General features: G+C 43.7%; 1 protein-coding gene across 1 annotated transcript in view; it reads left to right on the top strand.

Annotated features, from left to right (window-relative positions):
- SLC19A3 (solute carrier family 19 member 3) overlaps positions 1-15896 on the top strand; it is a 33360-nt gene extending 17464 nt beyond the window's left edge. Inside the window, exons 3-5 of the mRNA XM_073625684.1 lie at positions 7822-8014; positions 9624-9765; positions 15254-15896. Coding sequence (XP_073481785.1) covers positions 7822-8014; positions 9624-9765; positions 15254-15391 — 473 coding nt within the window. The 3' untranslated portion in view covers positions 15392-15896. The remainder of the gene's footprint in view (positions 1-7821; positions 8015-9623; positions 9766-15253) is intronic.
- Positions 15897-16347: the final 451 nt, after the last annotated feature.

Below are 16347 nucleotides of genomic sequence, written 5' to 3'. Positions count from 1 at the left end.
CACCCCCTCCCCCAAAAAATTTCCCATCCCAGAAAAATTCTTACCCCCTGCTTCCCCCAAATTCTCCCACCCAACACAAATCCCCCACAACCAAAATCTCCTTGTGGCCCCCACCATCACACAGTGCCTGGGGCAGCTGCCCCTCCTGCCCACCCCTTGTCCCGGCCCTGCATGCATAGCATGAATCTATCCATGGCCGCCGCTGCCACCCCCTATTCAGGCATCTGGCCCCTTTTACAGCAATAGCCTCTAATAGGCTTCAAAATAGGGTGGACTCGGAGTACAGAGCATTGCGCTTGGAGCCCACCCAGATGTGTTAGAAAAGCAAATGAATATTTGCTTTTCTAACATCGAACTGCCTCTCCGCCAGTCAGGAATCGTGGGTCTGATACCCGTCACCTCATTGGCTGAAAGGACAGGTGCTCCTATTGGACGCCTAGCAGGAGGAAAAGCATGGAGGAAGCATGGAGGACACAGGAGCCACCGCCTCACCCGCTGCCTGACCCACCATCAAGATGGAGTAAGTGTCGGTCAGACAGCGAGCGGGTGGACGGTGGGTGCTGGGGTCACAGTGGCTGCATTTGATGGGCACAGTGGCTGCAATTGATGTAGAGAGTAATGGATACTTGTGCGCACACCAAAAATTGTTGAATAAGAGCAAATAAATAAAAATAGGTGACTACTAAAAATTCATAAAAATAGCACAAACTCGACAAGATAAAAATAGTAGCTGCCACAAATAACAGTGTTCACACACCAATAGACAAGATATTAAATAATAAATTGCGGCCCTATGCTAAGTATTAAAAGCTAAATATGTGCAACTCTCACCATACCAGGAAGGTCCAAGTATAGGAACTCCAGGCATAGATAAAGTCTAAACAATTAATATTCCACTGTAATGTGCAACCAGAGGTCACAAAAAAACAATAATTGCATCACAAAATGAATCCAAATACAGCTGACGTGAAGTCCCTATAAATAAGATGGTTAGAGAGAATAGTTTCCAATCAATAAAAGTTCCTCAAAGCTGATGAATAAACAGGGGAACAAACTGTTATAAGATCAATAGTCAATAAGTGGCACAAAACAAGAGGATAATAAGTAACCAATTATGTGTGTACCGAGAATCGGGAGCGCACATCCCAGGTGCCAAATGTCAACTAGATTATGTGCAAACACCATAAAGACACAGTATAAGTGCTAGTTAAGGTAATCTAAAATAGCTCTAACAATATTGTAACAAATTAAATAATCAAAGAAAACAAACACTTAAAGTAAATGACGTCCCAGTAATTATTCTGACTGAGATTTGTGGTTGGACATACAGTATTGCTTCAGTGTATAAATAAATGAAGTGCACAGGAGCTGGAACTGATGCTGAGTTGATAGATAACTGTTATAGTGGATGCAGGGGTCTGTGCACTCAGACACCCTAAGTTTCAGGCACCCTGCTGGCAACAGCACTCAAGAAGTGTACCCCTGATCTGTTGCCTGCATGCAGAAGGTGGCATGCTTCTGTGGGCGGCACAGTGGTGTAGTGGGTAGCACTCTCGCCTAGCAGTAAGAAGGGTCGCTGGTTCAAATCCCAACCATGACACTACCTGCCTACGCTCTCTCTGGCTGGAATGCTCTCTAAGCGCTCCGCTCTGACTTATATAGGCGGTGACTCTGCCCCCTTATGCCGTCATAGTCCCTGGGCATGCTGAGACTGTGACGTTTTAGGGGATGTGGTCAACATTACCCGGTGACCATGCCCCCTAAAACATCACAGTCCCAGCATGCCCAGGGTTTCTTGCCCGGAAGAAAATAGTTATAGGCTTGTTCTATCAATTTTAGTGGATAGCCCTTTTTAATAAATTTCTCCTTAAGATGTAAGCTTTGAGAAATATAATCGCAATCTCTGGTGCAGTTCTGCCTAAGTCTGCAGAACTGTCCTTTCGGTATGTTATTCACCAATTGATGGTGATGGCAGCTGTCGTAATGCAGGTAAGAGTTACCAGCAGCGGCCTTGGTGTAATTGCAGGAGAAAGTCTTACGGTCTTAAGTCTTACGGCCCTACAATTCTTATCGCTAACTGTGTGTGTATATGTGTGTACGTACATATAATATGTACATTTATCTAGATTTTTATGTGTTAAATTTTTATCTTCATGATCATTATTATCAATTCATCATTTATTATTATTATATTTTTACTTTTATTTTATTCGATTACCATTATTTTAATATATAATTTTTTTTTTATAATGTTTATAAAACTGCGTTCCAGTATTTGTTACAGTTTGTATATTTTTATCATTATTTTTTGTTAATTTATTAATTGATCCATTCTTGGCTGGTATGTTAATACAGCATTATATGGATGCATGCCTTCCTCCATCCCAGTCGTGCTATTGCCCATATATATATCCATCTAGTTCAATTATTTCGTGCCCCAGTTTTTATCATTTACATACAGCCGGATATTTTTATTTGTGAGCAGATATGGGCCACAACTTTTTATTATGCATTTCCCAGTTCTCACAGTGCTATGTATTAGAGATCCCATTATACGGCCAGCCGTGCGCTGGTTTCTGTCAGCAGATGGCACATATAAACGGCGCTTTACCCATCTCCTATCGTTACACTTGACAAAGGAGCACACATGCGCCTCACGGACTTTGCGCATGCTCTGAAACGCGTTGTGTTCCTCTCCCGGCTGACGTCACACACAGGCTCCACGAGTCCTTCGTTGCCTTCCTCTGCTAGGATCGGCTGTGTCCACCTCGGTCTCCCGCCGTCACTGTAGCATGGATCAGACATAACCTTGGGGTTTCTGCTACAGCCTATAGTTATACCACTTTGCTTTTATCAACTTGTCTAGAGCTTCATCTTTTACCGACATGTAAGTGGCTACTGTTTATTTTATGGAATAAAGCACTTTACTTAGAGGCGTTCCTCTTTCTTTTGTTTCCTTTGATGACTCCAAGCCGGCTTCACTCCTGGGAAGAGCTGCCCTTTGTTGACAGTGTCGATCGTAGTGATTTACCCTTCCCATCAGCCAACCATTAATTACCTTCATCTACTGGACATTTACAAAATTTATGAACTTTCCTTGTGCTTTAGCAATGATCGTTTCAATATACCATTTTTTATAGTTATTTTTTATAGTCATGTATTGCCTGCTTGTGCGATATGCATTGGTAACTCTGAGTGCTAGTTTTTTTGTGTTTTCTGTAGGTCTGTCTGTGCCCTCCTAATTCGATTTTCAGGCTGTGGGAGCTCGGTATGTAAAGGCTCAGGGTCTGTCTTTCTTTGGGGTCTTGTAGCACCTCAAGGTACGGGGCCAGTTTGTAGTCTCTCTGCAATGACTGGTAAACAGTTTTTTGGAGTTTGTTAGCTCATTTCTCCATTCTCCAACATGTTTTTCTTTGGAGTCATTGATTATGTTTTTTATTTGAGATTTTGTCAGGCCGCATTGTTGAGAGTTTGGGATAGCAAGGTGTTGATGAGTTGTTGCAGGCCTCTCTCTCCACTGTTGCGTTCACGCATTTTGACACATTGATGGTTGTTACTATATCTGGTGAACTTGCAGAAATAAAGTGGCTTATGCAAAGGTTCATATGATCTCTCCACAATTCCTCAAGTCTTTCAGGATGTTTAGCAAAATGCATTTAAATAGAATTTCTTAAAAACAATGACAAATATAAAGACACACAGTTTAGGGATAAACCTTATATATTAATAGCAATACTCAAAAGGTAGTAAAAACTAGCAACTGTATGAGAAGAGATGCAAATTATCTGTGTTAGCAGTACTTTTTTTTTATTATAGCGAGATTGTACTGATGGACTTGCTATGTCCCTGCTAGTGACCTTTGGATAATTTATCTAGGCACCGCCGAACAAAACAGAACGTAAAAATCTTCACAATGTCCAACATCCACAGAAAACTGGACATTGAAAATATCACATGGTGGTCTTGAGATCTAACAAAGTAACGCTGCTGCCAAATGACACAAAGATTACATAGATGAACCCGTTCTTTAAATTTCAGCTTGAAGAAAAAACATATCTCTGAATGTTGGGGAAGGGTGGGAGGGGGAGATACTCTATCACTGTAGTATAAAAGTTGAGCTAACATCATGTGAATATTCACTGACCCCGAAAAAATAGTAAGTTCAAATTCACTATTACCAATAAGACAATTTTTTTCTCCTATTCTCCCAATTTCACGTTTTAAACAAATAAGCAGAGATAAAAGCTTACTAAGAAATGGTTTTGGATTTGTGTGGGGGCAGTGTACACCATTCACACCTTTTTCTTAAATAGACTAGAAAACGATGAAACAAACTTGTAGATGCCATAAAATGTATTAGTAATTTGGTGCCCTTCTAGTCAATCCCATTTTTTTTTTTGTTTTAATAGTTTTTTTTTTTTTTAGGAGGTATAACAACAGTCACACCCAGACAGGGGGTAAAACCTCTGATAGAATGAGTAAAATTTTTAAGATGAAATGAAGAAACATTTATAGCATTCAATTTTCTGGTCCCATAGAAGCAGGGCTGCTGTTAAAACCACGGGGCCCCAGACAACCTGACATGGGGCCCCATACAGCCAATGCTTCACTTATGAATTAACACAGTGAGTGATCAGTAGCGATCACTCATTGTGTTTATTCAGGAATAGAAGGGACTGGTAAATATGACATATTTACTGGACCTTTCCCCCACTCTCAATCCTGAAGGGTCCTATTGAGTGCTTGCAGCTTCCGGCGGGAAGGAGAGGACGAAAGCCAGCAGCATGTGCGGGAGTAGGGGGGCACACAGTGGGGCCTGGGCCATACCAATCATCCTTTCTGCCCACATCTGATTTACCCTGTTGCCTGGACCCCCTGCTGGCCCAGGCCCCATACAGGAGGACTGGTGGTACCCCTTTATCTATGGCCTTGCATAGGAGGATGTTATGTAAGACCCTTTATGAGCTTAGAGTAGCAGGCAAGTGATCCATGCAGCTATATAGGTAGAGTGAAACTCATTTCAACTAAAGGTGCCTACATAAGCTAGATGACCACAAACCGTGCATGTGCAAACTTGCAAATAGGAAGCAAGAGTGAGCACCATTGTTAGCTTGTCTAGGGGAAAAACAATACCAATTGGCAAAAAAGATTCATACTGTCTGAATGATTATTTTCTGAGCAGGTTGGCCAAGGGTCATTGGAAAATTCTTGCATACAGTTACATAATCTATGAATCCATTGTAAACCAATTAGTTCTAATGTCTGAGGGTGCATGAGTTCATAATATTCACACACATCACACTAATCTTCCTTACTCTATTTTTGATCCTTGTTTAATCGTACATAAAATAGCATTATCTTGAATAACTCTCCTGAATATTAGCTACAAATGGTACAGAAAGAACTGAAATAATTGACTTCCTCCAGGATAACGATTGCAATTCTTTAGCCCTCCAGTGCCAGTCCCTTGTAATTGATTACATGGACTTTGCTGAAGGAAGAACAGCATTCAGGCAAAACCATGGTTTGTCCAGCACTTACTGAATACCACCCTTTAGCGGAGTTACCACATGGCCAAGGCTTTCCTTGAAATGCATACTTCCAAAAGTCCAGATTTTAAGTGGATTGTTCCATCTCTAACAAAGTACTTTTAGTACACAATGAAATTAGTCCACATTTGGCAGTTTGGAGGTTTAATGAGTACTGTTTTTAATTTTGTTTTATTTATTATTATTTATAGATGCTTTGCTCAAATATTAGCAGGTTTAAAGCATTAGATTACATCTATTTGTGATGCCCAGTACACACGATCAGACTTTCCGACAACAAAACAGTGGATTTTTGCTCGAAGGATGTTGGCTCCAACTTGTCTTGTATACACACGGTCAGACAAATATTGGCCAACAATTACGAACGTAGTGACGTACAAGACGTATGTGATATTTCCATTACGAACGCTAGTTTTACAAGACCGAGTGCTTCCGGCTAGTACTTGATTCCAAGCATGCGTGGACTTTTGTCCGACGGACTTGTGTACACACGATCGGAAAGTCAGACAACAAACATGTGTTGGCGGAATATTTGAGAACCTGTTAGCCAACATTTGTTGGTGGAAAGTCCGACAACAAATGATCGATGGAGCATACACATGGTCGGACTTTCCGCCAACAAGCTCGCATCCAACATTTGTTGTCGGAAAATCCGATCGTGTGTACGGGGTATAAGACTTCACTGATGTTTAAATTGGAGATCAATACAAATCGCATAAATACAGTGTTTTACACACTATACATTACATCTAAATTAAAGTGATTGTAAAGGATTACGTTTAATGTTTTTCAAAATAACAAACATGTTATACATAACAGTGCTGTGCAATGGTTTTGCACAGAGCAGCCCTGATCCTCCTTTTCGAGTGGCCACTATAGCAAGCCGCTTGCTATGGGAGTATACCTGCGGGCTCACTCCCAAGCTGACTGTGTGTGTCCATAGACATACAGAGCGTGGCTTGGCCCCGTCCCTGTCCCCCGCTCCTTTGTCACTGGCTGTGATGGACAGCAGCAGGGCCCAATGGTCCCCAAGGGGAAAAGAGCCTCTGCTCTTCTGCACAGTGCTGGATCGAGATTGAGTTCAGGTAAGTATAGGGGGGCTGGGGGGGAGCTGCACGCAGAAGGTATTTTACCTTTGATCCCGACCCCTCACCACGTGATTAACTGTCATCATGCGATGTAAACAGAGCCGGAAATCGGCTATTTTTCCTCCTCATGCTGATAGCATGAGGAGGAAAAAAAAAGCCGATCACCGGCGGCTGCGAGAGGGACATCGGTTCCGATCGTGGAGGTGTCACCAGCGTTACCTACCAGTGCCCACCAGTGCCACCTACCAGTGCCCACAGTACCACCCATCAGTGCCCACAGTGTCACCTATCAGTGCCCTCAGCGCCACCTACCAGTGCCCACAGTACCACCCATCAGTGCCCACAGTGTCACCTATCAGTGCCCTCAGTGCCACCTATCAGTGCCCACAGTGTCGCCTATCAGTGCCCACAGTGCTGCCTATAAATCACCAATCAGTGCGTCATTACCAGTGCTGCTTATCAATACCACCTACCAGTGCCCATCAGTGCCATCTACCAGTGCCCATCAGTGCCACCTACCAGTGCCCATCAGTGACATCCATCAGCGCCCCCCATCATTGCTGTCTTATCAGTGCCCATCAGTGTCGCCTTATCTGTGCCTATCAGTGTCACCTTATCTGTGCCCATCAGTGCAGCCTCATCAGTGCCCATCAGTGCAGCCTCATCAGCGAATATCAATGAAGGAGAAAAATTACCCATTTGCAACATTTTGTAACAAACTATGAAACGTTTTTGTTTTTTTTTTAATTTCTGTCTTTTTTTGTTTGTTTAGCAAAAAATAAAAACCCAAATGGTAATTAAATACCACCAAAAGAAAGCTCCATTTGTGTGAAAAAAATGATAAAAATTTCATTTGAGTACAGTGTAGCATGACCGCGCAATTGTCATTCAAAGTGTGACAGCGCTGAAAGCTGAAAATTGGTCTGGGCAGGAGGGGGTTTAAGTGCCCAGTAAGCAAGAGGTTAAACAATTCCAATGATAAATGTTGTCTCAAAATGTAAAATGCGTAAACAAATGATCAAATGTTTTAGCCAATCATTACATAATCATTTTTTTGTTTTTTAAATTTTTAAAAAATGTTGGAAGTATGCAAATAAAACCATGTCATAAATTTTGTGCAAAAAATACACATTAATAGTGACCATTACAAACTGCAATAACAGTAAGCTTTGATCTTACAACAGGTGCTCTTTCTTCACTGTCTGTGGGTTACGTGAAAGTGAATTGGCAATTGTCTGGAGAGCTAGCCCTGGCCATCTTCTCAGCTGTCAATGCTGGAGCGCTTTTCCTTATGGATTATAGCACCAACATCTGGATGTGCTATGCCGGCTACCTGATATTCAAATCCTCCTACATGCTTCTGATCACTATTGCCACGTGCGTATCTTACTGATGTACACATGTTTGCTTAAGAAACCATATATATTTACCCCTCTGTTTCCACAAGTTGTAAGGGTCCATAGTTGTGCATTATTTAAAAATGCTAATGTATTACAGCTCACTTTCCAATACTTGAACGTGTAAATAATGCATGAATTTTTGACTGAAAATAACTCATACAGAATTTATCTTAGAGGTAGTCAAGTCACTAAAGAACATTCATTAATGTAACATTTTGTTTTACTCCTTGGTATGGTTTTTAAGGGGAAATCCCATGCAAAAAAAGGCCAGGAAAAGAAGGGGTGACTAGCGTGTACCCATTACCCCTCCTAAACCATACCAGGCCACGTGCCCTCAGCAAGGTAGGGATCTTTCTGGCAAAGCACTTTTCTGTTGAGGACCAGGGCCTCTTCCCATCAACCCTGGCCCAGTGGTTGCGGGGGTCAGCAAATGGGGGACTTATTGGAATCTGGAAGCCTCCTTTAATAATAAGGGGGTCCCCGGATACTGCCCCCAATGTAAATAGGTAAGAGGCAAAAAAAGTTGCGCATGTACATCCACTGTAATTCATGTTATCCAGCTATGTAGATCCTTGTCAATTATGGTTAAAAAAGTCCACTGATCCACTGAAAGAAGAAAATTTGATGACCACTGACACGTCCGATCCCATCCCTTTCCCCATGCTGAATGCAATCTATGGGTCCCTGCTGCTAAAGAAGAAAAGGGGAACGATCTCCTGGGTGAGTATGGTCATGTCTATACTTGGTCAGTGACATCACCTGGGAGAACCAACCCCTTTGATTACTAAAGAACTTAAACAAAAACTGTGTTGCTCTACCCCTGCAGGAGCCTCTTGGTAATTTACGTTCTCTGTTGTGCACCTTGACTAAGAACAACCGCAGCCCCTCTGACATATCTGGTTGAATGAAAGTTACTGCAAGCTCTTAAAAGAGCACGAGTATAGATACCTTTAACTGAGAAGGAGGTTAGCAATTGCAATATAGCAGGGTACTTCTTGCCTCAATACTTTTGAACCACTGACCTGGGACAAGAATGTAGACCAGAAAGTATAATAGGCGTCCAACACTGCCCTTCTAGGGTAACATTTTATTTAACTATTTTTATTAAGATGATGGAAAAAACTGTGTCTTCCCTCTAACACAGTGGTTCTCAACTCCGGCCCTCAGGACCCACTAACAGGCCAGATTTTAAGTATTATCTTAGGGAGATGCAGACTAGAATACTGTAATCACTGAGAAGCAAATTATATCACCTGTGATGTATTTCAGTTATCTTGCAAACCTGGCCTGTTAGTGGGCCCTGAGGACGGGAATTGAGAACCACTGCTTTAACAGCTGCAGACCTGGCACAGATCATTTACAGACAGGTAATACCATGGACAGAAGATTGTCTGCACTAGAAGTGCTTCGATAAAAGCAGTGTATCATCCCAACCCTTATAGAATCAAATAATACTGAGAATACAAAAAGATAATTGCAGCCTTACTACTGCTCATTTTACTGACTTTTATTTTATCAGTTCTCATGTATTGTACAGATCTGTTTTATGAACATATCCAGAATAATAACAACTTGTTTACATGCAGGTTCCAGATTGCTGTAAACCTGACCATGGAACGCTATGCACTCATGTTTGGCATGAATACTTTTGTTGCGCTGGCTCTTCAGACCATCTTGACCATCATTGTAGTAGACGGCAGAGGACTTGGCCTAGACATTGTCACTCAGGTAATGGCACTAAATTCAGGAATAAACACTTATTACCGGTAAAAAGAAACAAAATATTACACTAAACAAATTTAACAGTGAGTCTGTAGTATTAAATGCAGATTCATATTTAAAGGCACTCACATAGTATGTGTCTGGTTAGATTAACATCCTACAAGTGCTCTGTTTTCCTTTCACAACCCAGAAATATACTGGTAGTTTACCTGGTGTTCATTGAAATTGGCCTTGGTGTATATGTATGACTATGGTAGGGATGTTGGCCTATAAGCACCATCAGTCTCTGAATATGAAAAATCTCTTAATTTTACAGTACAGGACTTTAGCGTAAACCATGCATTATATGCAGCTACCTAGGTGATTGGACACCTGCAAAAAAAAAAAAAAAGCTGCAGGAACATCTCCTATATATGCCTGGGCACTCTCAGCGAGCCTCTTTTCTCAAAAGTCCTAGCTGATCCAAAGCCACTGCAGTTCTCCATCCGCAGCTTTCCAGATCAGTTAACTCCTTGGCTGAGCCTTGAGGACCTTTTCCAGACCCCGCTTAGATGAAGATGCAGGCCTAGCCTGTAAATTTGATTTGGGTACTGGATACTGCAAAGGCACTCACCTTGGGGTGCATCACGTTGTTGTGTTTTGTTTGCCACATGGTGCTATAGAAGTCCAGGACTGTGGTCTACTGGTGAAATGGCCCTGTCCCTGATGACGCCTTCAGGGGTATGCCCACCAGAAGGGTGAAGTCTATACAAAATTCCTGACTGGGGCTACAGTTTAGAGGTGACCTAGTTGGCCTTTAACCTTTGCTGATTTAGCTCACTTGCATACTGTTGTAGGTGACCTGGTTAAAAAAAGGCCTTTAATCCCTTCTCTTCTACTGTCAGTCTGTGAGTGGCTCACTTACTTACAGTTGTATATAAACAAATACAATGGATAAAAATTGGATACTTACAAAAGTGCAATTGGTAAAAACACATAGACCACAAGATACCATATAGTATAAGATATGTATGCTCCAATTGTATCCCACTGTATAGCCAAGTTGATGCATTTTGGGAGCGCACCTCCTTCCTCAGAGCTCTATGGTCTATGTGTTTTTACTAGTTGCACTTTTGTAAGTATCCCATTTTTATCCATTTTATTTGCTCAAATAAACCCTTTTGTCGATGCACTAGGTGTTTGCGCCTTCCTGTCTCTTTGTTTTTGTAGTTCCACTTTGGATTCCCCTGTCCATGGAAGGCTGCATCCGCCTAACATTTGAAATTGTTGCACATTCCTATTTAACAGCGGAGGACCTCTGAGCACTGGAAATGATTGTTTTGTACTTCACTTACAGTTGTAAAGCAGCCTACGGTGTCCTAGTTACAAACAGTCCTTAATCCTTTCTGCTTTGCAATCGATCTATGAGTAACTCTTCCTGGGACTGTATCGTGTTGCATAACAGTCTACACTAATGAATGGCCATTAATCCCTCCTGCCTTGCAGCTGATTTGTCAATAACTTTTATGGTGCTGACTCAGTCTATGAGCATCCCTTTTGGTAATTTCCCACTGGTTACTGTTGGCACAGCTACCTATAGTGACCTTGTGATGCCACCAATTGACCTACACTGCTCAGCAGTGAGTCTGTGTGTGTACCTCTTGATGGTAATATCTCACAATATACTGCCTGTACTGCAGCTTGTAGAGACCTAGTCATGCACATTCATTAAACCCTATGGCCCTGCTGTAGGTCTGTACATAAGGGTCACGATTTTGCGCAGGCAATGGCTGGTGTTAGCACTTCAATCATCACGGCACCATGCTTGATATGGTGTCAGGGTGATTGAAGCACATTATTTCTATTATTACACTGTAGTAATAAATGAAATAGTTCAACTCACCATAATGTAGAATCAGTGGGAGCCCTGAGTGTGACACTTGCCACTGTCACCTGCTACCAGATGCAGAATGTCACTTGCCACATCACCTGCCATGTTGCCTGTGACCAAATGTGGAGTGAATGGAGCGCCCCTTGTGGTAGGTCAGGCAGACAGATGAGGGGGTGAACTACAAGTCTCAACACACCTCAGCTGTACTCCCACACACAGCTCACCTGTCACGGATGATGTCACATCTCTGTGGGATCGCCCCTCTGGATGTTGCAGGGTGTCTCCCTCCTCATGTTGCAGCCAGTCTTGCCTGGCAGAGGGAGGGCCTGGGCCTCCTTCAGCTGTCACTCTCTGGCTCCACCCTTCTGCCATTCCTGATTAGCTGTCTGGGGGTGGGGGGCAGGCAATCTGCGGCGCTGAACAAGGAATCTTTTTTCACACAGCGAGGACCCGCAGGAGAGCGGTGATGCGGGGCGGGCAGTATGTCATCTCTCTGCTCCCCGCCGCACCTCCGACACTGAGACAGAACACTGGCCTTGAGGGCAGAAGAGCGGTGATGCGGGGGCGGAGAGAGATCATATCATCTCTGCTTGCCCGCCCGCTCGCTTCTTCCATCCACCCAGCGCTCTCATGCCGACAGCCCAGCATGTCTTTTGCCGGCCGCCCGCACCCGCGGCCCCGTGGTGGGCCGGGGACCGAGGGTTGACGACCCCTGCCTTAGATGACCTGATCATGCCTTCATCCTGCTGCTTCTACAGTGGTGTGTGAGTATCCCTTGGTGGCCCCATCTCACTTGTTTACGATTTGTACAGTGGTATATGGTGACTTAGTCACACATAACTGCTGTCAGTTTCTGCCGAAATCTCAGCTCACTTCTGCTGTGTGCAGGTGCACCGGTGTGTGCGGGGGAGGGATGGCGGCTCTAGAGGTGACATCCACCAGGGAGGAGGAGGTGACATCCACCAGGGAGGAGGAGGTGACAGGAGAGGAATGTAGCACTGGCCATGGCTGCGCCCTAGGCAGGAGTGCGCCTTAGACGGCTGCCTAGTTCGCCTAGTGGTAGCACCGGCCCTGGATCGATGTATATTGTTGGTAACACCTCACTCACACACTGTTGGTTGTCTATGGTGACCTAGTCACAATGGCAATTGCACCTCCTGCTATGCAATGAGTCAGTGAGTACCTCTTGTGGGTACAGTTGCACTTACACTGTTTTGTATGACAGCCTAGGGTTTTCAGCCACATTTGGCCTTTAAAGTCCCTGTCCTGTTTTCCCTACTTACTGTTGTGTAGCAGCCAGAGGTGACATGGTCACAAATAGCCTTTTCCCCTCCTACAGTGCATCAGGCAACCTTACTGGTGGTTTTTAACTTGAATACTGTTACTGCCTACTATGATCTAATTATTTAATCTCTCTGTTCTGGAGTTGATTTGCGAGTAATCTTTTTTCTTATTGCTGATTTCATTGTGGGCTGTTGGAAAGGGCAACCTTTGCTCCTCCTAGGTATGAGGGCCTCAAATGTTCCAGTCTTACTCAATTATTTTTGAGACAGTGGGATGCAAGTGTGCCAGTGAGGCATCAGGAGGGATGACGGTCTCTGTCTCTATTAAGGCAGGTACACACAGGCCGAACATCGGCCGGTTCAACAGAAACCAGCCGACATTCAGCCTGTGTACAGCAGCCTGAATGGCTTTTATCGAACGGCATGCTGGAAACCTTTTACCAGTGGCTGTGAGCGCTGATCAGCGTGTTCTGGCTGAAGGCACAGACACAATAGCTCAGCGGGGGAAATTACCAGACTAACATTGCTTAGATAGCATGGCAACGTGTTTTTTTTTTCGGTTCAGCCTACTGGGTTGTACCTAGCATTAGAATGGTAGATCTTCATACTGTGCAGGTGTTTTTTTTCTCTCTGTAATAATAGCCAAGGTGGAACCTGCCCTATGCTGGATCTGTGCCCTGGCAGTGGCTTTTATCAACTACTAGGGAGATCTGCTTGCTTGTCCCAGACATGGTAATTCGGAAGGCAGACCTTCTCTGTAGTCAGTGCCTGGTCTATTTCCCCCACTTTTTTCTTCTTAGGTGGAGGGGGAAGCTTTGCACAGAATGTTTCTTGCAATTGTTTCTGTATTTTTCCCAGTGACTCCATGGTAACTCTGGTTTTCTGTCTGTTCCTTGGGACCACCCTTGAATTTTATCAGGGATTTTTCCCCATCTAGCCTTACTTGCCACCATCACTTTTGTGAGATGAGTTCCGAGTTGGAGGTTCTTACTGGTAAGGAACATTTTTTTGTTTCTTATAAAGGACAATGTTGCTTTGAAGGCGTTTTACTTCTGAAGGCGTTTCTCCTTCCTTGCCCTTATTCCTGACATTGTTCTGCTCCTGTACATCCTCTGAAAATGTCTCCTTTGTCTGGATGAGGGATGCGCTGTTCAGGTTTATGTCTCAGCTGCTACTTTCTCTCATCAGTCTGATACCGATTCTGATGGAAGTTGCTCTCTGTGTATTTAATGCCCTTCTTGACCCAATCATTTTGATGTGTTACCCACCCCTTTGCTGGACTGCTTCCCATGGTTCAGACTAAAGTCTTATGTCCTGTATGATTAACCACTTCCCACCGCCACCTACCCAGCCCTTTAGAAATTTCTAAATGCCAGGAGGTGGAGGCGGGCATTTTGAATATGTGACTGCTGCCATTGGCTGTCACGCGATCAGGAAGTTCCCAAACGCAAGTAGGCATTGGGAGCTTTCTAGTACCCACCGACAACTGTGCTGGGAGCACGCAGGGTGCGTGCTCTCAGCACAGAGATGTTTACATTTGGGATGCATATATCGGCTACTTTGCGTTAAAGCCCACCCGCATATATGGGTGCGGCCAGCAGGAAGAGCTTAGAAACATGATTTTTTTTTACTTACCTGTAAAAATTCCATTCTTGGAGTACAGCACAAGATATAGGTCCTTCCTCTCTGTTCTTTATTACCCCTTTATTTGGTACAAAACTGAGGCTTTCTGGGAGGGGCTATCCCTGCAGCTTTCTTTTTAGTTTTTTCCAATGTCCAGTCATCTCAAGGTAGCTAACAAGATTAAAGAGGAAATAAACCCCGCCAAAAAAATCATATTTTTCTTATATTTATGTTTTTTAACATTGCAAAGCAATCGATATATAAATGACTCCTAAACGAGCATTAGAAGTACCTTTCTTTTCTGTTTTATTTTGCTGTCTCTTCTGGGTATCGTCCGCGCCATTCTTAGTAATGTTTTCCGAAGCGGACGTCATTTCCACCCTTAGTTCATATCGCTGCCGAAATCTTGCGCATGCGCCGTAGCATCGTGACAAGGGGGAGTATCAGGAAGGCTAGAATATATTTAGCATCGCGAGATTTCTTCTCTGTGCCGTTCAGAGGGGAATCTCGCTCACTGTCAATTCCAGACATGCAGGAAATAAACAAACGGCACAATATACATGCCGTTAAGAAAAGAGCATACTGCGCAATTGCGCATGACGTCATTGCAGATAAAAAGACAATTTTTACTGAGACTACACAAGTGCACTTTCACAGGCAGTGATTAGCTGCCTGTGTTATGTTGTTTCTGATGTAATGTGTTCTTTTCTCTCCCTAGTTTCTGGTTTATGGAAGTTATTTTGTGGTCATTGCGGGAGTATTTTTTGTGAGGAGCCTGTATATTATAGTAACGGTGCGGTGCAAGGGACCCAAGAACAGCCAGGACACAAGAGCCAAAGAGGAGACCCAGCTGTAGTAGCTAAGTGACAATACTGAAAAGCTTGTAAAGAATAACCTATGAAGAACTAATCCAGAGACAGGAGCATTACGACAGAAGTGTACATATCTTCAGTTGCTATAATCTCCTGGAAACTGATTGTGAAATTTCTGCTCAGCTGCCATTTGTAACGAAACATCCCACACTCCCCTTGATTGCTTTCCAAACTGCTCACAACAATAAAAACAATACTCGTTTTGACTGTTTATTAACCACTTGCCTACTTTGCACTTAAAGTGGTTGTATAGTCTATTTGTTAACTTTTACCTACAGGTAAGCCTATAATAAGGCTTACCTGTACATTGGAATACAGCCACACCCCAAAGGCCAGCGACCATCATGGCCTCCTTAATAATGTCCTTTTGCATTACATAACAGAATATCTTCCTAAATGCTTGTAGCTCCCTCAAATGCCAGGGCCCATAGTGGGTAGGCAAGAGACTTTTTTTTCCGTTTTTTTTTTTTTTTTTTTTCCTGACACTCACGCTGCAGCAGTTCGCTCTCCCTCCTCACACGCTATCTCTGTGTGAGGAGGGAGAGCCGGCAATGAGAGATGATCTCATATGTTTACATATGAGATCATCTCTCATTGGCACCGTCGATCGCACTGTAAACGGCCGCTGTGATTGGCCGTTTACGGCGATCTGTGACTGGCTGTGTCCAAGGGACACAGCCAGCACAGAACTTCCCCGATGCGCGCCTGCAGGAGCGCGCATCGCGGAAGTAAACAGCAGGATGTCCAGGGACGGCCTCCCGGCCGTTAGCGTCTGCGCTGCAGCCATCTTTCAGCTATAGCGCGGGCACGAAGTGGTTAAAAACACAGGTAATACTCTGGACAATCCCCTCACCTTTGCATTCCGGGCAGGGTAGACTGTCCAATCAGCAGTGAGAGTTGTTGGAGGAATTCGCCCCCACCAATCTCACAGCTAATCTAC

The sequence above is a fragment of the Aquarana catesbeiana genome, linkage group LG04, assembly GCF_042186555.1.
Source record: "Aquarana catesbeiana isolate 2022-GZ linkage group LG04, ASM4218655v1, whole genome shotgun sequence".
In the NCBI taxonomy this organism is placed as follows: Eukaryota; Metazoa; Chordata; class Amphibia; order Anura; family Ranidae; genus Aquarana; species Aquarana catesbeiana.
The sequence above is the reverse complement of the archived record's forward strand: the minus strand, read 5'-3'. Positions and strand labels throughout refer to the sequence as shown.